At 36.7% G+C, this 22,318-nt stretch overlaps 1 protein-coding gene across 5 annotated transcripts in view; it reads left to right on the top strand.

Moving 5' to 3' along the window:
- The window catches only part of RALGAPA1 (Ral GTPase activating protein catalytic subunit alpha 1), a 269,942-nt gene that overhangs the window by 98,437 nt on the left and 149,187 nt on the right, over nt 1–22,318 (top strand). For all 5 annotated transcript variants that reach the window (XM_066277755.1, XM_066277758.1, XM_066277759.1 and 2 more), the window contains exons 12-16: nt 916–1,053; nt 7,357–7,505; nt 12,035–12,164; nt 14,505–14,742; nt 16,101–16,262. In XM_066277755.1, the coding sequence (XP_066133852.1) occupies nt 916–1,053; nt 7,357–7,505; nt 12,035–12,164; nt 14,505–14,742; nt 16,101–16,262 (817 nt within the window). The remainder of the gene's footprint in view (nt 1–915; nt 1,054–7,356; nt 7,506–12,034; nt 12,165–14,504; nt 14,743–16,100; nt 16,263–22,318) is intronic.

The following is a 22,318-nucleotide window of genomic DNA, read 5'->3' as shown; positions in this document are numbered from 1 at the left end:
CGTTGCTCTGCTGCAATTGGAGCCATTCTAGTGCCTGAGGCAGAGGCTATGGAGCCATCCTTAGCGCCCGGGCCAACTTTGCTCTAATGAAACCTTGGCTGCAGGAGGGGAAGAGAGAAAGAGAGAAAGGAGAGGGGAAAGGGTGGAGAAGCAAATGGGCGCTTCTCCTGTGTGCCCTGGCCAGTAATAGAACCCCGGGACTTCCACTTGCTGGCCCAATGCTCTACTGCTTAGCTAACCAGCCAGCAAAACTAGAGTAACTTTAAAAAATGGAACAACATTGAGTGAAATTTGTTTTGTAGCGTTTCACCCGAGGGAAATCCCTAGTCTGCAAGACTTTTGATAGCTAGCACTCAAGCAGAAAACTGCAGTTTTAATGGTTTCAAGTATCAGACTTCTATCTTTGGATAACAGGAAGTTTTACTAGTCTTAAGTAGGTAAATAGAAGCTATTTTCAGCGTTCCCTGTCGACGCTTTTATCCACTGTGCCACCGCAGGCCAGGCAGAAGCTATTTTCTATTTCAAGTTATTTAGATTCTGGTATTTAAGAATTATAGTATTACAGAATTCTGTATAAGTTATTGAGTTCATCTCTTAACAAGGCTGTAAATGATATAATCCTCTTAAAGGTATGTATAAGTGTACAGAGGGGAGGTTTAGACATTAGAGACATAGAAAAATGTATCTGAAATGCTATAATAATCTCTGGCTGGACCTCATGGATGAGTTTTTACTTTTTTTTGTCAATGAATTTTTTTTAATAGTGAACATACATAGCTTTTGTAATCAAGTAATACATCTGTTTTGAGGAGTGCTTGGCAGTGAGATCCAATAATTTCCAGTTTCCTTCAATTTACTGACTTTTCATAGCATTCTTAATTAATGAACTATTAAAAACTTGGTATTCTGCTTCAGGAAAATGGGACCAACATTGCTGATCATGTTCAAAATTCCACTTGGGCAAAAAATGGCACCTACCAAGATGTTCTTTATAATGCCTCTGAAGAAGCCACAGAACAAAACATACGAGCTGGAACCCAGGCAGTTTTGCAGGTAAATCATTCTTTGATTATTTTTTAAAATAAATTTTATTTATTGATTTTAGAGCAAGAGGAAGGAGGGAGCAGGGGAGAGAAACATCAGAGAGAAACATCAGTCAGTACCTGTATGTGCTCTGACTGAGGTTTGAACCCACAACCTTTGCATCTCTGGATGTGACTCTAACCAACTGAGCCATCCAGCCAGGGTTTCTTGATTACTTTTTAAAAATAAAATAATCATTAAATATTTCTTTTTTTTTTTTTTGTATTTTTCTGAAGTTGGAAACGGGGAGGCAGTCAGACAGATTCCCGCATGTGCCTGACCGGGATCCACCCAGCATGCCCACCAGGGGGCGATGCTCTGCCCATCTGGGCCGTTGCTCTGTTGCAACCAGAGCCATTCTAGCACCTGAGGCAGAGGCCATGGAGCCATCCTCAGCGCCCGGGCAAACTTCGCTCCAGTGGAGCCTTGGCTGTGGGAGGGGAAGAGAGAGACAGGGAGGAAGGAAAGGGGGTGGGGGAGGGAAGGAGATGGGCGCTTCTCCTCTGTGCCCTGGCCGGGAATCAAACCCGGGACTTCTGCACGCCAGGCCGATGCTCTACCACTGAGCCAACCGGCCAGGGCCTAAATATTTCAAATATAGTTCAGTATTTCAGTGTAGAGCATATATATATATATATATTTTTTTGTATTTTTCTGAAGCTGGAAACGGGGAGAGACAGTCAGACAGACTCCCGCATGCGCCTGACCGGGATCCACCCGGCACGCCCACCAGGGGCGATGCTCTGCCCCTCCGGTGCGTCGCTCTGCCTTGACCAGAGCCACTCTAGCGCCTGGGGTAGAGGCCAAGGAGCCATCCCCAGCGCCCGGGCCATCTTTGCTCCAATGGAGCCTTGGCTGTGGGAGGGGAAGAGAGAGACAGAGAGGAAGGAGGGGGTGGGGTTGGAGAAGCAAATGGGCGCTTCTCCTGTGTGCCCTGGCCGGGAATCGAACCCGGGTCCCCCGCATGCCAGGCCGACCGCTGAGCCACCCAGCCAGGGCTAGAGCATAATTTTTTAATGTAATAAATTTGCCACTTACATTTATCAGTTATTATTAAGGCATATTATTTTTGTTCTTTCCTTAGCTTTCACTTTATAATATATTCATCAGTAAACTTTACTTATTTTTTTAGATATTTTTAAATTTTATATGAGTTGTGTCTTGGTGTACTATTTCCAGCAACTTCTCTTTTTGCATTAACCATTGTTTTTGAGATTTGTCATAGATACCTTGTTCATTCATTTTAAGTACTTGGTGGTACTGCAATTTATGATTATTTTACATTTCATTTATTTTTTTGTTGAGTTTTAACTTGTTTTCAATTTCTCACTATTCCAGATTAGTACACTGAACTTTCTTATATATGTGTTTTTTTGTACATATGGGAGAATTTCCCTAGGATATAAGTCCTAAAGTAGAATTACTGAGTTGAAGGATTTGTACATCATTAGCTTTACTTCACTATTGTTGCCAGATTGTTCTCCAACATGGTTATAATAATTGACATTCCCTCCAGTACTGTTTTTGAGTTATTTTTTTGTATCTTCACTATCACTTGTATAGTCAGATTTTAAGTTTTGTTGCTCCTATATATGCAACTTATACTATTTTCTAAAATTATGTGTTTCCCTGTTTTCATTTGCCTTTTCTTCATCAACCTGAAATTGAGTATCTTTTCTCGTCTATGAAATGCCTATGCATATTCTTTCTTTTGTTTTATGTTGGGTTGTTTGTCTTACTGATTTGTTGGAGTTCATTATATTCAGTTATTTATTTATTTTTTTTCTGAAGTTGGAAACGGGGAGGCAGTCAGACTCCCGCATGCACCCTACCGGGATTCACCCGGCATGCCCACCAGGCGGTGATGCTCCGCCCATCTGGGGCGTTGCTCTGTTGTATCCAGAGCCATCCTCGGCGCCCGGGCCAACTTTGCTCCAATGGAGCCTCAGTTGCGGGAGGGGAAGAGAGAGACAGAGAGGAAGAAGGGGGGGAGGGGTGGAGAAGCAGATGGGTGCTTCTCCTGTGTGCCTGGCCTGGAATTGAACCCGAGATTCCTGCACACCAGGCTGACGCTCTACCACTGAGCCAACCGGCCAGGGCCTATATTTAGTCATTTTTAAAATTTTATTTTTATTTATGTTTTTGAGAGAGAGAGACAGGAAGGGAGAAAGAGGGGGAGGAGAGAGATGAAAAGCATCAACTCATAGTTGCTTCACTTTAGTTGTTTATTGATTGTTTCTCATATGTGCCTTAACTGTGAGGCTCAAGCCAAGCCAGTGACCCCTTGCTCAAGCCAGCGACCTTGGGCTCAAGCCAGCAACTTTGGGCTTAAACCAACGACCTTATGCTCAAGCCAGAAACCTTAGGCTTCTAGCCAGTGACCCTTGGGATCATGTTGATGATCCCACGCTCAAGCCAGTGACCCCATGCTCAAGCTGGTGGCTGCACACTCAAACCACAAAGCATGCATTCTAGCCAGATACCTTGGGGTTTCAAACCAGGGCCTTCAGTGTCTTGGGCTAATGCTCAATCCACTGCATCACCACCAGTCAGGCTCCTACATTTCCTGAATCAGACCATTCTTGTCAAGGCCACATGTGACTTCCACATTGTTAAACAAATGGACATTTTAAAATCCTAATTTTACTAGACTTGTCAGGAGCGTTTTACACAGTAGACCATTTCCCTCCCTGTTGAAACCCTTCATTTGGCTTTCAGAGATACATACCCTGCTGTTTCCTCTTATGTTACTGGCTACTTCTAGATTTTTTTTATAAGGATTTTCATATCTCCCTGACCTTTTCCTTTTGAAGTACCCAGGACTCAGATCTTGAATCTCTTTTCTCCTTACACTTATTTGCATCCAGTCCCGAAACTTTAAATGTTATCTATTGACTGCAGCTTCTCTCTTTATCTTTAGCCTGAGACTTCTCATCTGGAGTTGAAGAATCTTGAATTCAAATATTCACATGCCAAGTTGCATCTTCACTTGGATATATAATACACAGCTCAGATTTGACATGTCTAAAATTTGTATTCTTGTCTAACTCAATACACGTGCTTTTCCTTATATATAATGGTAGCTCCGTTTTCTAGTTGATCAGGCCATCTTGTCTCCTATCTTTTATATCTTATATCTGATTTGATAACAAATCCTGTCAATCTTCAGAATGTATTCAGCATATGACTACTATTCAGCATTCATACTGAGTCTTGTATCCAAGCCTCCATAATTTTTCATCTGAATTATTTCAGTAAAATCTTAATTAGCATTTTTGCTTCTACTCTTGTCCTCCCATCACACTGGTAATAGTAGCCAGAGTGATCCCATAAAATAAAAGTAAGATTGTACCATTTTCTGCTTAAAACCTTCTGGTAAGTTTATCATTAAGCGTAAAAGCAAAAGTCTTTCTAAGGGTCTTTATTAATATCATTGCTCCTCAGTGTGTAATCCACAAACTGACTAGTGCTGGCCTACAACATACTGGTATTATAAAATTGAGAGTAAGTTTAGAAACTAAGTCATTTAATATCTCTTGATTCTTCTTTTTTTTTTGCAAGAGAGACAGACAGACAGATAGACAGACAAGGAAGGGAGAGAGAGAGATGAGAAGCATCAACTCACATTTGTTTATTGATTGCTTTCTCATATGTGCCTTGATGAAGGGGGCGGGAGCTCCAGCTGAGCCAGTGACCTTTGGGCTCAAGCCAGTGACTATGGGGTCATGTCTGTGATCCCATGCTCAAGGCACTCAAGCTGGTGAGTCCGCACTCAAGCCAGTGACCTTAGGGTTTTGAACCTGTGTCCTCAGTGTCCCAGGTTGACGCTCTGTCCACTGTGCCACCACCTGGTCAGGCCGAATATCTCTTGATTCCGATGAAAGTTTAGGTTTGTATGTTAATTTTACATTTTCTTTTTTTTATTATTTCATTTTTAATCACTTTACAATAGGATTGTTCTGCAAAAATTGGGGAAGGAAACTTATTTTTTTAACACTGATAGTGTGAAAGTCTCCTCCACATGCTCTGTCTCTGTTCCCTAACGTAGTTCCCACTGCTTTTTCTCCTTTCTCACCTCATTCTGTACTCCGTGCTGTTTCTTATATATGCTAGGTAGGCAGGCTGTCACCTTGGTTACTTTCAACCTATATTTTTTTGTCTGGACTGCTTTTCTTCCAGATTGCTACAAATTCAGTTTTGTCTTTTCCTTTTCAGTTCACTCATATTTATATTCATTCTTTATTCCTCCGCTGCCTCCCACTTCCTTGTGAATGAGTATCCTTGCGGACGATGAGGTAATAGTGAATATACTTGTCTTGTGTTTGGTTTGTGACAGCACTGTCAGGTTCAGGTTCTGTTATAGAATTTGTTAGTGTTTGATAAATGTTCTTTTTCAAATTAAGGAATAATATATTTTTTCTTAGTTTGCTAAAGATTTTTTTTCAAGAATGAATAAATAGTGTATGCTTTTCCTGCATACATTGTGATGATCATCCTTTTTTCACTTTAATCATGCTTTTTTCACTTTAATCTATTGATAAGAGTATCAATAGAATTTTCTGATGTCAAGATATCCTTACATTTCTGGGTTAAATACTACTTGATTATAAAGTATTATATCTTGCTCAATTTGAATGCTATTTTTTTTTCAAGAATTTTGGCTATATGTTCATAAATGATACCGGTTTCTTCTTATATAGTTCCCGTTTGTTTTTTTAATATAGGATTATTTTATGGAAATAAATTGAGTGATTTTCCTTCATCTTTTTCTCTCAAACAGCTTGTATAAAATAGGGGTCATCTTCCATTACGATTAGGCAGAACTTTACCTATAAACTTGTCTTGGCCTGTTAGGGCCGAATCAGGGAGACCTTGATTACCAGATAACTTTTTTCATCATTTTGATACATAGTATATACATCTTCCCTATTTCTTCTTCTTCTTTTTTTTTTTTTTAGTGAGAGAAAGAGAGACAGGGAGAGGGATAGCTAGGGACAGTCAGGAAGGGAGAGAGATGAGAAGCATCAGTTCTTGCTGCACCTTAGTTGTTTATTGATTTCTTTCTCATATGTGCCTTGACAGGGGTGGAGGGGCAGCTAAAGTAGAGCAAGTGACCCCTTGCTCAAGCTGGTGAGCTCGTGCTCAAGCCAGTGACCCCACGCTCAAGCTGGTGAGCCTTTGCTCAAGCTAGATGAGCCCACACTCACGCTGGCAACCTTGGGGTTTCGAACCTGGATCTTTTGCATCCTAGCCCATCATTCTATCCACTGCGCCAACACCTACCTGGTCAGGATTTCCTATTTCTTCGTGAGTCAGTTTTGACAATTTTTGTCTTCCAAATAATTTATTAAATGTTCAATTATAAGCATAAAATTGTCCATTGAACCATTGTTTTAAAATTTTCCACTATATAGTTGTGTCCTTATTTTATTTCTAATGTTTATTTGTGCCTCTTTCTCCCTTGCTTTCCTGGGTAATGTTACTAGGCTTACAGAGTTAGATTTTTTCTATTTTAACTGTTTTAAAGTAAACTTAGTATTCTTTTGTCACATGATTTTACAACTGTATTTTGTCACATAGGTAATCTAGGGGATTTAAATTAGAATTATGAATGTAGAGGTATAAATGCCCTAGGTTTACAATGGATGTAATGTTCTCTTTTGCAAAGTATCCCCTATTGCATTTGCACTTGCGTATCACCTTTATAACTTTGTCCTCAATAACAAATTGATAATTTGATTATAATAAATTTAATTAAAGATACATATTGATGAATCCTTATAATTAATACTATAATATGTAGTCTGTTTATACAGTCTGCTATTACTAAAACAGATGTACAAACATAGCCAGTAAACATGTAAAAAGAGGAAAGACGGTTTTGAACACCTTATTCAGAAAATTACTGATTTAGTATCATTTTTATCCTCAACTCTTTGTACTTTTTATTGTCCCTTTTATTTTATGGTCGCAATTGGGTTATTATATTAAAGCTCTAAGTTTAAAAAAAAATGCTATTTTTTGTTTGTTTGGAGGGGCATGCCTAATAGTAATTTAATCTTTGTCTAGGTAAACATAAAAATACACAGATTGAGTTTAGATTTCAAGTATCAAGCTGGTGGTAGAAGTAAAGTTATATATAATTAACCTACGGTCTTATGTCTTCAAGTTCAATATGGATCACCTAGTGGTCAACATCTAAGGGATTTTTACTTTGAATAATAAATTTGTTGAAATTCTATAATGAATGACTAATTATTTCTTTTGTCTTAGGTATTTATTATAAACTCATCAAATATATTTCTTCTTGAACCTGCAAATGAAATAAAAAGTCTTCTGGATGAGCACACAGATATGTGTAAACGCATTCTTAACATTTATCGGTTCATGGTTGTGCAAGTTTCAATGGACAAAAAGACTTGGTAAAAATATTTATTCTTTACATTTTTTGTATTTTGTGTATGAGTATAGTAATTTTTAGAATATCTGTGAACAGGGCTTGTCACACATTGTAGAGGGTTCTGTTACTGAATAAATGAATAAATATAATAATTTCCATAACAATCATGGTAACAATAGTCTCCTTCATTTATTCCCAACATTTTTGATCAAACTTCCACAAGATTCCTTAACTTATCTTTCTAAAGTGGGCATATGATAGCTTTCTGCATCCCTAGGAATGTACGCATGCATGCATGTGTGAATTAATGAATTTATACATATGTAAATGAATGAATAAGTACACTTGATTTTAGCCAAAAGGCCAAGAAGCGATGATGAATGAATAAGTAAATGCCTGATTCCTCACCCTGGCATTTAAAGTCATGTACAATTAGGCCCTTGCTTACTCTTTAGCCCTTTCTCAAGCCTAAACTTCACCCAGCTTTATCAAATTGTTCTTTACTCAGCACATGCTGAATTTTTCTTGTGGTGTCTTAAGTCTTTCCATCATTTCCTATTGTCATAACTGTCCTTATACTTCCTTTTTCTACATATCCTTATATTTTTCCTTCCTTTAATTCTGTATTTTTACTTCTGTTGTAGTTGTCAAACTTGTCTTAATTCCTAAATTACTTGTATAAATTTCTGTTTACTTCACTGCATTGAGGAGTCCTAACACATATATATTGATTGTTTTTTACTTCACTGCATTGAGGAGTCCTAACACATATATATTGATTATTTTATTTCTATATTTCCTACATTTCTAGCATAGTACCTTATGTAGCATTTAGTACTCTATAAAGATTTGTTTGATTGAATGGAAAAACAGGCCTTTTGGGGAGATGCCAAGAGCTGTTCTTCAGTTTTTATAAAAATGACACCTGTTCATTATGAAATTCAAAGAAAGGTTTTAAAAAGAAAATGAGCACTGGCCAAGTGACTCAGTAGATAAAGTGTTGTCCTGGCGCAGTGTGATCATGGGTTCCATCTTTGTTCTGGGCATCTACAAAAACCATTTATACTTCTCTCTCTATTTGTCCCTCTTTCCCCACCCCACCTCAAATCAATGGAAAAAATAAAAATAAAAGCATTTGGACCTAGTGTCTTTAAAAAAATGTTGCCCAAATGCTCACTCACCACCAAATACACAGTATTATATCATATTTGTTACTATAATTTTCTTAGCCAGCCACCTATTGATGGATATCTATCAATAGTTATTTCATTTTGTTGAAGGAGAGGAGGACAGTGAACATCCTTATACATACAATTTTTCCCCTTTGACTCATTATTTTTATTTTTATTTTTTGTATTTTTCTGAAGTTGGAAACCAGGAGGCAGTCAGACTCCTGCATGTGCCTGACCGGGATCCACCCAGCATGTCCACCAGGGGGCAATGCTCTGCCCATCTGGGCCATTGCTCTGTTGCAACCAGAGCCATTCTAGCGCCTGAGGCAGAGGCCATAGAGCCATCTTCAGGGCTTAGGCCAACTTTGCTCCAATGGCGCCTTGGCTGCGGGAGGGGAAGAGAGAGACAGAGAGGAAGGAGAGGGGGAGGGGTGGAGAAGCAGATGGGCACTTCTCCTGTGTGCCCTGGCCAGGAATCGAACCTGGGACTCCTGCACGCCAGGCTGATGCTCTACCACTGAGCCAACCGGCCAGGGCCTTTGACTCATTATTAAAGGGTAGGAGTACTTAGTCAAAGAGCATGCTTACTTTATGTTTTGCTATATATATAGGAAAAATGGCTCTATTTTGAAAAAACTCTTGTTAATATTATTATAATTACTTCTAGAAATAATTATTATTAATTTATTTGGAATACTTTTTTGTGCCAAGTATTTCTGCAAGCATTATATATGTATATTCATTCTTTCTCTCTCTCTTTTTTTTTTAAGATTTTATTTATTGATTTTACATAGAGAAGAGAGAGGGGAAGAGGAACGAGAAGTATCAATTTATAGTTGCTTTACTTTAGTTATTTATTGCTTGCTTGCTTGTCTTATGTGCCTTGACCAGGCAAGCCCAGGGTTTGGAACTGGCAACCTCTCAGCATTCTAGGTCAACTCACTGTCCACTGCACCACCAGGCGATATGTATATTCTTTCCTAATTCTGGTAGCAGGATAAAATCATAACTCTATTTTATGGTGATTCTTAGGTACAAAAAAATTATGTAACTTATCCTTGTTCACACAGCTGAAATTTGAACTGTGGTCCTTCTGACTTCAGAACCCTAGTTATTATTAGCCAGTAACTATACTACTTGGAATCATTCTTTTGTTGGTCCACCCTTTTTACTTTTTATATGCTTTGAATCAGTGCTGTTGAGCCAGGTTAAAGTGAGAATCTTGCTATGTAGAACATGACTTTAGATTATTATTTTTTTTGTGTGTGTGTGTGTGTGACAGAGACAGAGAGAGGGACAGATAGGGACAGATAGACAGAAAGGGAGAGAGATGAGAAGCCTCAATTCTTCGTTGTAACTCCTTAGTCTCCTTAGTTGTTTATCAGTTGCTTTCTCATATGTGCCTTGACCCGGGGGGGGGGGGGGCGGGGTAAGGGGGAGAGGTTGCAGTAGAGCGAGCAACCTCTTGCTTAAGCCAGCAACCTAAAGCTTCAAGCCAGTGACCTTTGGGCTCAAGTCAGCAACCATGGGATCATGTTTCTGATCCCACGCTCAAGCCATCAACTCCATGCTCAAGCTGGTGAGTCAGCCCGTACTCAAGCCAGATGAGCCCCATGCTCAAGCCGGTAACCTTGGTGTTTCAAACCTGGGTCCTCTGCATCCAAGTCTGATGCTCTGTCCACTGCGCCACCTTCTGGTCAGGCTAGATATTTTTTTCTTAATTTTTGTAAAGTCTCTTGAAGTCATGGCATGATAAGACATTACCCACATATTTTTTATTGTTTACAAGACTTTATGAGTTAAAATCATTATTATTATATTACTAAGTGAAAGGTTATCTGCTATATGAGTGAGTTAAAGTTTGACCACAAATCAGATAAGATTTATTTTCAAATCTATAACTTATTATATATGTAGCTAATTTCAAATAGCTCTTCAGTTCTATAGCTAAGCTAGAAGCCTAGGATTACAAATGTGGCACTTTTGATTTTTTATGAATAGAAGTATATTTGTTAATAAATTCAGGATATTCTTTATTTAATGATAACTTTTATACTTGATTTTGCCCTCACTTCCCAAGAAAATTATGATACCTAGAAATGAAATGTGTTGATGCCTCTGGCATATTTCCCGTATAGACTGTTCCACATACTGCTATGCCTGGAATGGGCCAGCAAATGAGCCAAAGATGAGGGGGCTGTGATAGGGACTGGGCTGTTAGCTTGCTTTGTCAGCCTCTTTTTTTACATATGGTTGAATTATTACATGCAGGTATGGTAGTTTTATGTTTTTAATAATAAGCATCCAAGAGAGAATCTTGATAAGGATAATACTAGGATTGGCTTGGCTTGAATAAAAAAATGGAAAGAGACAATAGAGTTACAGTCCTTGATTAATTGTCAGGCTCATTGTGATCTGTTAATCTTAAAATATCATGTAAAGTTGCTCTGGCCAGGTGGCTCACTGTTAGAGCATTGGCCTGGCATGTGGATGTTCTGGGTTTGATTCCTGGTGAGGGCACACAGGAGGAGTGACCATCTGTTTCTCAACCTCTCTCCTTCCTCGTTCTCTCTGTCTCCCTCTTCTCTCTCTCTCTCTCTCTCTCTCTCTCTCTCTCTCTCTCTCTTTTTTCCTCCCACAGCCATGGCTCAGTTGATTCCAGCAAATTGACCCTGGGAGCTGAGGATGACTCCCTGGCCTCTGCCTCAGATGCTAAAAATAGCTCTGTTCCCAAGCAATGGAGCAGCACCCCCAGATGGGCAGAGCATGGCCCTCATAGACATAGACAGGAGTCTGTTTCTCTGTCATCCCTCCTCTCACTTAATTTTACACACACACACACACACACACACACATGTATGTATGTATGTATGTATGTATATATAAGTAGGGTTTTGGGGGTTTTTTTCATTTAATATTGGGGTGACATTGGTTAATAAAATCATGTAGCTTTTGATATTGAACCCGCCTCAATTCTAGATATGTGGTTGTTCTCCATATTATAAAGATGGATCAAAGTAGAACTATATTGCATAGTTGGATGAGTGTTCTTCACACAGCTCCCTAAGATCACTACCTGTTTTGGAAGGTGGTAGAATGGGAACAGTCCTTACATTTTCACTCCAGTTTTTCAGCTTTTGCATAAATTTGTATTTGATGAAAATGTATAATGGCTGAAAAATGGTTTTAAAATTATACAGATTTATAAGGTTGAATTTATATTTTAATATCAATATTTAAAGAATTCTAAAAATTTGAAAGATATTTGAGTTTTGAAAGTTAATACCATTTTTATAACAAATATTAATTTGAAAGTTACTCATTAACCAAAAGCAAACATATACAAGAAGGAAACATTAATTAATTTTTTTACTTTAAGGGAACAGATGCTGCTTGTGTTGCTCAGAGTCACGGAGTCTGTACTGAAGATGTCATCACAAGCTTTTCTGCAGTTCCAGGGGAAAAAAAATATGACATTGGCAGGTCGACTTGCAGGACCGCTTTTCCAGGCAATAAAATAAATAAATAAATAGTTAAATAGATGGGTAGAGGTGTATATTTTAAAGAATCATTGAGCCCTGGTTTTGTTGCCTAGGAAAATATGCTTTAAATCAGAGATCATTTCATATTAAAGGATATTTTATAGAGCTGAATTAAAAGTTGCTTTTTTAAATAGGATATTTGCCATATGTACAAACTCAAACCTGCCAGTAAAGTGAAGGAAATAGCAGGTCTGAGAAAAAGGTATTAAGACAAACTGACGATATTTACTTTCTCTTTTGTGTGGTATAGTTTTATGATTACAAAAAGCTGCTAGAGGGCTTCACAAGTAATAGAATTACCTGATTGTTTGCTGTATGAGTTTTCAAGTCTCTGGCAATGTTAGAAAGCTAAAACTTTTTTCTAATGTTGTTGCATAGTAATGAAAAGATGAAGATTTTTACTTACTATGCTGTTTCATAAGACTTTATTCTCTTCACTTTTTTATTTGAAGTATCAGTGGTAGTTTGATTATATGGAAATTTATACATTATATTTTCCAACTTGAGGATAAAATACTGACCTTAAATGTATTATGGATTTTGGGGAAAATAAAAAGCAAAATATTTTCTTAAGATGACACATTAAATACAAATATATGAATAAAATTCTTCTTAATGTCAAAGATGAGCACTATCTCAGATCTATTTCTTGACCATAAATATAACCATTCAAATTAACTTTTTTCAAACATGCTAGTTTACCTAAAATTCTGTGCTGCTAGTGAATAATCCTTCAAAACCAGCTACATTTATTATCTAAACTCCTCTTGACCTCATTATCTTTTTTTTTTTTTTTTTTTTTTTTTTTTTTTTTTTTAACTTTCCTCATTATTAAGAACTAACCTAATGGTGAAAGCTGTAGGAAGACAAAATTTTACCTTGCTATGTGGAATAATTCTGTTGTAGTCTGGACATCTAAAGATAGTAAAGAGGATCACTAGTTATTAATGTTCTGTACTATAAACTCTGCTCATTCACATCTTCACTTTTATTTTTTTAGAAATAAACTATACAGATTTATTCAAGGATCTTAGGTTTGCAAACTTGAAATACAGCTAGGCAAAAACCTTGAAGTGTTTCGAAGAAGAAAGGAAAGTTAAGGGTTGTTACAGTAAAAAGTATATTGTTGAGAATAACCAGTCCTTCATTCTTAGCCCTGGATATTTACCAGTCAGATGTCAAGCAGTCTGGGCGAAGAACATCTTCATACTGATATTGTAAATTTATGTGAATTTTCCTAATAAAATTTGTAGACTACAGCTTTTGAAAAATATTTGTGATTTGATTCTTCAGTAGGAGAGTATATCTTTAGCATCAGGAGTACTGACTGATCAGTAATATTTATCCTTTCATGGATAATTTTTTAATTTTTGATTGGATTTATTATAGAACACTTAATTCTTCTGGTGTCTTTACAATGAAATTTAATTTTATTTTTAATTTTATTTTTTATTTTCTCTTTCTGAAGCTGGAAACGGGGAGAGACAGTCAGACAGACTCCCACATGCGCCCGACCGGGATCCACCCAGCACGCCCACCAGGGGGCGACGCTCTGCCCACCAGGGGGCGATGCTCTGTCCCTCCGGGGCGTGTCTCTGCCGAGACCAGAGCCACTCTAGCGCCTGGGGCAGAGGCCAAGGAGCCATCCCCAGCGCCTGGGCCATCTTTGCTCCAATGGAGCCTTGGCTGCGGGAGGGGAAGAGAGAGACAGAGAGGAAGGAGGGGGTGGGGTTGGAGAAGCAAATGGGCGCTTCTCCTGTGTGCCCTGGCCGGGAACGAACCCGGGTCCCCCGCACGCCAGGCCGACGCTCTACCACTGAGCCAACCGTCCAGGGCCATGAAATTTAATTTTATTCTTCAGTTTACATATCATTTTTCAAAAACACACCTCATTAAGTACATCTATAATAATTTGTAGATTTAGAATGTGCAAGTTAGTGCTTCCTATTTGAGAATGTAGGTATCCTTTTTAGCTCACTAACTACAATTTCAGTGGTTAATAGTGTAGGTAGACTGTATATTTATAGAAAGCATTTATTTAACATTAACTTAAAAGAGCATGAAGAATAGTTATAGTTACAACTTTGAAGAGATTTCTTTTCAGTTTTGGCACCTTGTCTTGATTGCTAGAATGTTGACATTTGGCAGTGGTTTAACTGAAATATATAGTAGATATATATATAGTAACTATTAGATTACATGAATTACTGTGGGAGTTAATTCTGCTTATCTTTAAGTAAGTTCTTAATAATTAAACATCTGACTTTGAACATATTTCTTTGTTGTTTCTGATTATTTGTCTTATAGACTCTTATAGTTGCCTGGATCAAAGCAAATCTAAATGTGTATATTTCCCGAGAACTTTGGGATGACTTACTGTCAGTCTTGTCATCATTGACCTACTGGGAAGAGTTAGCCACTGAGTGGTCACTGACTATGGAGACACTAACTAAAGTTTTAGCTAGAAATTTATATAGTTTGGATCTCAGTGATTTACCATTGGATAAGCTGAGTGAGCAGAAGCAAAAAAAGCACAAAGGGAAAGGTAAGAGTTAAGTAATTTGTTAAATAATTTGTTCAAATAATTTGGTCCCAATAGATGAAGCCAGGAAGAGGGCTGAGGTTAAAAGTCATGTCTCTTTTTCATTATTTCCTCCTTCATTTACACTGAAGGTTAAAACTTTTCAACAATAAAACATGTAAGCACCTTGTAATTATTTTTGAAGAACCTTACCAATAGTACTTTTGATGTGAGATGAAGTGTTCTGTGCATATCTAGATAATGTTAAATAAATAATTCAGAATCTTAAATAATTTATTTTAATAATTAGCCAAAATGAAAATTTATAAAACATTCTTCCTTTTTATCATACATAATTTTTTGTTAGAACTTAAATGGTGATTTTATGTTACTCTGTTTAAAAAGAATTATATAGCCTGACCAGGTGGTGGTGCAGTGGATAGAGCATTGGACTGGGATGCAGAGGACCCAGGTACAAAACTCCTAGGTCTCCAGCTTGAGTATGGACTCATCTGGTTTGAGCAAGGCTCACCAGCTTGAGCCCAAGGTCGTTGGGTTGAGCAAGGGGTCACTCGGTCTGCTGTAGCCCCCTGGTCAAGGCACATATAAGAAAACAGTCAATGCACAGCTAAGGTGCCTCAATGAAGAATTGATGCTTCTCATCTCCGTCCCTTCCTGTCTATCTGTCCCCATCTGTCCCTCTGTCTCTCTCTCTCTCTGTCACATAAACAAATAAATAATAAAAATAATTATATAAAAGGTCTTTTGAAACATTTTCTTAATTTTAACTAGAAGCAAACATTTTATAAGTGTTGACTGTGTATCTAATGTTAAAACGTGGTAGAGGGACAGTAACATATTATTAATACATGTTTTTATGATCCTTGGTTTGTTAGTGCTTTTCACTTTTATTAATAAGTTGCTAACTAGAAATGGTATCTGAGTCACATTTCACACTTAACAATAGTCCAGGATGGTAAGTATGTGACCAACCCATATTTTCCTGGACTATTTATTTCCCAAGCAGCTATTATTGGCAGGTAGATAGTTTGTAATTTCCATTGCAAAATGGCTTTTGGTTAGTTCATTTCCTATTCTTTTTGCTTTTTCAAATGTTTCATTTCTGTTACAAATCAAGTAGGTGACAGAGGATTTACAATAGTTTAATTGTCAGTGGTATATTTAAAAATTCTACATCTGTTTTGGAGTATAAGTTTTACATAAAATGAAGTTCAATAAAGCATTATAGTACATGAGCATTTTATTTTGTTATTTTATATAATGTGAGTAAATCTAAGAATCTGAGGTAAGGTGAGACATATAATTCGAAGAAATGATTGATTACGTGATAGTATACTAAGATTGCAAATCTACATTTCTAGGAGTTGGACATGAATTTCAGAAAGTTTCAGTTGACAAGTCCTTTTCTAAAGGATGGAGCCGTGATCAGCCTGGCCAAGCCCCAATGAGACAGAGAAGTGCAACCACCACTGGTTCCCCAGGGACTGAAAAGGCGAGGAGTATAGTACGGCAAAAAACTGTTGGTATGTGCTCTTTAAAATCATGAGAATTGACCCTGGCCATGTAGCTCGGTTGGTTAGAGCATCCCAATACCCAAGGTTGCAAGTTTGATCCTCAGTCAGGGCTCATACAAGAATCAACCAATGAGTGCAGAAATAAGTGGAACAGCAAAGTGATGTTTCTCTCTATCTATCTATCTATCTATCTAAAATTAATAAATAAAATAAACGCATGAAAATTATATAGGGCAATCCATTTATAGTCCTTAGTAACAGTATATATAAATGCAGTTTTTCAATCAGTTGATTTTTATAATTAAACACTTCTATAGCAGAACCCTATTTTTAGTAGTACTCAGCGTCCAGTAACATGCTGTTATTTCTTTTGTGATATTAAGATTTATCTTACATTATTGTTTTTATGTAGCTTATTTTACTGAGTTTATCAATAATTCTAAACTGTTATTTTACAGAGTTGAAGTAGAACTGATTCATTTTCCAGAACTCATGCATTAACTGGTATAGTTTCTATTAAGTGAATATACTCACAGATGTGAAAATTTTTCAGTACTACAATTATATATTTAGATTGGCTTCACAGACTTCCAGTTAGGAATACATGCTTTCTACTTGCACACAGCGAAGGCCAGTGGAGTCTATTGTTAGGTTCCTTGCTGCTTTTAACAGACGTGGAAGAAATTTCTATAATGTTGGGCTAACAGCAAAGGAACAGTGATGTGAAGAATTTATGAATGTAGGATCACTCAGCATGCAGTGAACTTAGCTACCATCTTATTCCTTTTCCTCTCAGAGATTTTAACTTGGTTTGAATTGTAGTAGAAACAGTGCTATAATGAAAAGCAAAAGGGCTTTGTCCTAAACTCTTTTTTCATTCTCTTTCATTACTAAATAGTTAGATAACCTTGGACAATTTACTGAATTTCTAGACTTGACTTCAGCTATGTAGTACCTGAAATAAAATTGCTTGAAGTCACTTCAGGCTTTGCAATCTATGATTCTAGGAAAGTACAATTTTTGGTTGGGAGTGTATCTATACTTAGTGATAATCAGTGAAAAACACTGATTTAAAATAAATTTAAAACCATTCTTATAAGTTTATATCATTTATAAAATTGACTCTGAAGTGTTAAGAATTGCATGCTAAAGGAAGAAACAAAGTAGAAAGAGAATAGGGAAATTAAAGATGTAAATGACTTTAAAAAATCATGTTAGCTTTAAATCCATCAGAAGAATTATATTTCCACAACTGTCTACTTTCTATAAAATAAGCATGAAATTATATTCATTGTATATATCAAGCATAAAGAATAAGAAATGATACAAAGAAACAGGATATTGATGCATTAAAATAAATATAATAGAAATTTTGGTATAGAGTCACTTTGAAATTCTTTATATCTGAAATGGCTTTATTATATTAATTAAAATATTTACAGAAAATATTTGTATTAGGAAGGAATTGTTCTTTTAAGTTTGAAATTTTACTTTGTTTCACTTAAAACAAATCTCTTTAAATTTTTTATGGAAATAATTTATGCTTAGTGTGGAAAGTAAAGTTTAAATGTAAAGACACTATCTGTCTAATGAGAGGTAATCATTGTTAACATGTTGGTTCATTTCTAATTTTTAAAAAGCATATTATATAAAAGAACAAAATATTAATTTTTAAATTCTGCTTACCTCTGATACTTATGTTAAAACAATTTTCTGTGGCTTGTTCATTGAACAAACCTATCAAAAAGTTAAAGCATTAAAACTTTTGTTTCAGAAGGTACCTGCTAAAAGTAGAAAATACTAGTATATTTTTTGGACATCTATCATCTTAAATTTTTAAAATTCATATTTTTGTGTTCTTAATAAACTTAGTTAAAAATTCAAACTATGATAACTTACATATATTCTAATAAATCTCTCTCCTTACTCCTCCCCACCCTCCCAGTTCACCTCATTAGAGACAACCACTATTCTCAGTTTCTTGAGCATTCTTCTAAAAATACTTTATACATACAGCCTGGATATACAGCATAATGTACAGACCATTGTGAACCGTTGCTTTTTGGACATTCAAACAAAATTTTTTTAAGTACTCACTCTGGAAGCACTGTTCTAAGCATTGTGGCTGTAGGTAAGAACAAAGTCAATAAACTCCACTGAAGTTGACAATTGTAGTGTTTGGGGAGACATATAATAAAGATAAACTAGTAAAGTGTCAGGAAGTAGTAAGTACTATGAAAAAAGAGTAAAGCAGGGTAAGGGACAGGAAAGTATAGGATGGGGAGATTTGGGACTGTTTCAGATAGGGAAGTCAGTGAAGGCCTGTCTCACCATGTGATTTAAGAGCAGAGACCTGAAGAAAGTGAGAACAGACATCCAGAAGAAGAGTGTTCCAGGCAGAAGGAAAAGTAAGAAAGCCCTGGACAGAAGCGTGCTTGGGTGTTTGAGGAAGAAGGAGGAGGCCGGAGTGACTAGAGTGTGGAGTGAGAAAGGAAGGAAGTGCTAGGAGGTGAAGTAAGCTGTGATGATATATTTTAAAGATTATTGCATATCAGAAACTGTTGAACTTCTTAGGTCAGATTTCATTACCTGAAAGTACCGTAATTTATCCCTTGTTCTGAAGATGGACATTCAGTTAATTTCCAATTTTGAGTTATTAAAAATGGTACAGAATGCAGTTATGTTTACTTCTATACTTTGTACATACATGCATATATATCTGTAGGTTTAATGTGTAGGATTTGAAGCTGAATTGTCCTTAAAACAATGAAATACCATTATACACCTATTAGATGGCTAAACTCCAAAACACTGACAACACTAAATGCTGATAAGGTTGTGGAGCAACAGTAACTCTCAGTGCAAGTGGGAATACAAAAGGGTACAGCCACTTTGGAAGACAGTTTGGTAGTTGTTTTTTGTTTTTTTTTCCAGCAGGGGAGGAGAAAGAGAATGGTAGTGGTGAATAAGAAACAGGTTTTTGTAAAAGGAGGGGAGGGGGCTCTCAGAGGGAAGAGACCTGAGCACAAAAGAGGTCTGCAGAGGGACCAGAGAAAAGTCCCGAGAGAGGGGCGCCCCCGGGGGTCAGACAGGAGGGAGAGAGAGTTGGGAGTCCGCGGAGAAAGAAAGATTAGGAGTGGAGGTTTTAGGTGAGGTTTCTCTGGCCAGAAAAAGGCCTGCGCGGTGTGGAACAGGCGGCACAGAGATTAAGGACAGGTGCGCGAATAATTAGAAGCCATGTATGAGGGGATGAGGAAGAGGAGCGGTCCTTGCGGACTTCTAACTCCTTCGGGTTTTGGCACCAAAATGTAAGGTATTTTTCCCTGCCGAGAAGGAAGGAACAGGGCTCGAAGCTGCCAAGTGCGGAATAACAAAAAGACTTGATTCAGTACAGAGTGCACATCCCGCCCGCCCGGCAAGGTTCCCTGGCCCCGAGTTAAGATGGAGGCCAGGGAAGTTGCCCAGTTTGGTAGTTTTTAAAAAACTAAACATATTCTTACCATAGGATCCAACCATCCTTGTTATTTATCCAGATAACTTGAAAATATATGTCCACACATCACCTGCATACAAATATTTGTAGTAACTTTATTCATAATTGCCAAAACTTGGAAATCTCAAGATGTTCTTCAGTAGCTGAATAGATTAACAAACTGTGGTATATCCACACACAGAATATTATTCAGCAATAAAAGAAATTAACTATTAAATCATGAAAAAATATGGAGGAGCCCCACATTCATATTGCTAAATTAAGAAGCCAATCTGAAATGGCTACATATGATTTCAACTCTATAGCAGTTTGGAAGAGGGAATACTAAGGAGTCTATTAAAAGGTCACTAGTTACTGTGGGGTGGGGAGCAGGGAAAGGACGAGGGATAAATAAGTGAGGAGCATAGAAGATTTTTAGAGTTGTGTGAAACTAGTCTGTGTGATACTCTAGTGGTGTATACATGTCTTTATACATGAATCCTGATACAAAGAATGACCCTGATACAAACTATGGACTTTTGTTAATAACACTGTATCAGTATTGGCTCATCCACTGTAGCAAGTGTACCATACTGATTCATGCAAGATGTTAATACTGTATTTGAGGAAACTAGTGTTCCTGGTGGTAGAGAGAAGGGGATATATTAGAACTACTTGTACTTGTCACTCAGTTTTTCTGTAAACCTAAGACTGCTTTTAAAAAAGTTAAAGTATATTAATTAAAAAATACATATGATATATTAATTAGAAACAAAGTAATTTAGGTGTTTGAAATAATCACAGATTTACCTTTGAAAATTTTATTTTTTAAAGTGTCATCATGTTCTCCTAATTGATTTGGGAGAAATCACATTGATACTACTTCTGACTTTAATTTACATTTCTTTTATGTAATAGTCCTTTTAATAACAAACCTAATTCCTCTTGTTAAATCTATTATTATTTTCCCATGACTGAATTGCCTATAGAGTGATAAAATATGTAACTTTTAAAGACTAATTTAACTTTAGACAGCTTTGTTTATACTAGTACTCTAAACTAATATAAGCATTTAAAGTCCTTATAATTTATGAGGACACTAGTATAATCTATGGTAAAATTTATAAAATAGTAATTTTATTATATTCAAAGTTTTATTTTATTCCTGAGTTTTCTGATTGGAATTATGCTAAGAGAATTTATTTTTCACTTAAAGGCAACATGTCTTGATTTAAAGAAAATTATTAAACATTACATAATTCTTTAACCTTCAGTTTACTCAGGATGGCCCTAGTAAGAAACTTTGTACTAAACTTTATTTAGTATAAAATGTCATTAAAATTTTGTGACTAGCATATTTAATATAACTATTATTAAAGGAGATACAGTGAATTTAGGACTTATTATAGAATACAATCTAGAGAAGCAATGTAACACATTTGCAATTATGATTTAGAACCTGACCTTCAGCATTTGGAACAAATATATCACTGTATCTGTTTTCAGATTTTTCCTCTTAGTTTATGTTTATTGCAACATTAGGCCTAAATTTCAGGACTTATAGATAAATATGTTTCTGCCAGTGAACACACATCTATCTATACATGTGAATTTTACTTGATTATAAATTAGGGAGAAATATGTGTAACATTTTGAAAGTGAGAAAAGCCAGAGTTGCCTTCCTATTTATTTTGTATATTTGTGTGCTTTTAGTGATCTGTCTAAATTGCTGTTCGTAAATTTCTTACGCTGTGTGGGAACTCTGGAGCGAAGGTTACGTGTGGTCCAAAATGAATTTATGTAGAGTGCATCTATTTTTCTTTTTTATTTCTTTTTAACTTTTTATTTTTTTAAGAGTAGTGAAGATAAGAATCCTTAAAATAGGGTGTGCTCCCCCCCAGGAGCATGCCTGTGCCTTTCCCTTCTCTTGGTCCCCCCACAGGTGTGTATCTCCTAAACTCTAACAGTCCCCACGAGATGTGAAACCAGGGGAGGAGTGGGCAGCTGCAGCTCGTCCCGGGCTAGCCCCCGAACCTTCCTCCAAGGCCCCCTTTTCTCTTGAGTCTCCAGTGAGCTAGAGCAGCCCTGCCTAGACTTACTTCTTTCCTATAACATTTACAGAGAGACAGAGCAGCCCTGCCTAGACTTACTTCTTTCCTATAACATTTACAGAGAGACAGAGCAGCCCTGGCTAGGCTCTCCTGCTGCATCTTCTATCCTACACCCTGCTGTGTTTCATGGTTCCTAGCTTTACTATCAAAGTTAAAAAAAAAAAAAAAGAATCCTTCAAATATTGGTATGTTTACAGGTTTATAGGTTTGAAAATTTGCTTTTACTTTTTGATGCTATATTTTGATACTGCTCTTTCATTTATATAAAAATATACTGCAGATTTAAGAAGATCATTGATGGATGTGATTTAGAAATGTATGCAGTAATAGAAATGTGAGTGGTTTAATAGAGATCTTCTGACCTAAGCTTTAGATTACTATATCTTGAGAAGTTCCAGTAGTTAATTCTTTCTAAATTTCTGTAGTGGGGTTGCATGGCTGTGAGGCTCCCTTTTTAATTTTTTTGTATTTTTCTGAAGTGA

This window comes from Saccopteryx bilineata, chromosome 4, assembly GCF_036850765.1.
Source record: "Saccopteryx bilineata isolate mSacBil1 chromosome 4, mSacBil1_pri_phased_curated, whole genome shotgun sequence".
Taxonomy (NCBI): domain Eukaryota; kingdom Metazoa; phylum Chordata; class Mammalia; order Chiroptera; family Emballonuridae; genus Saccopteryx; species Saccopteryx bilineata.
The sequence above is the reverse complement of the archived record's forward strand: the minus strand, read 5'-3'. Positions and strand labels throughout refer to the sequence as shown.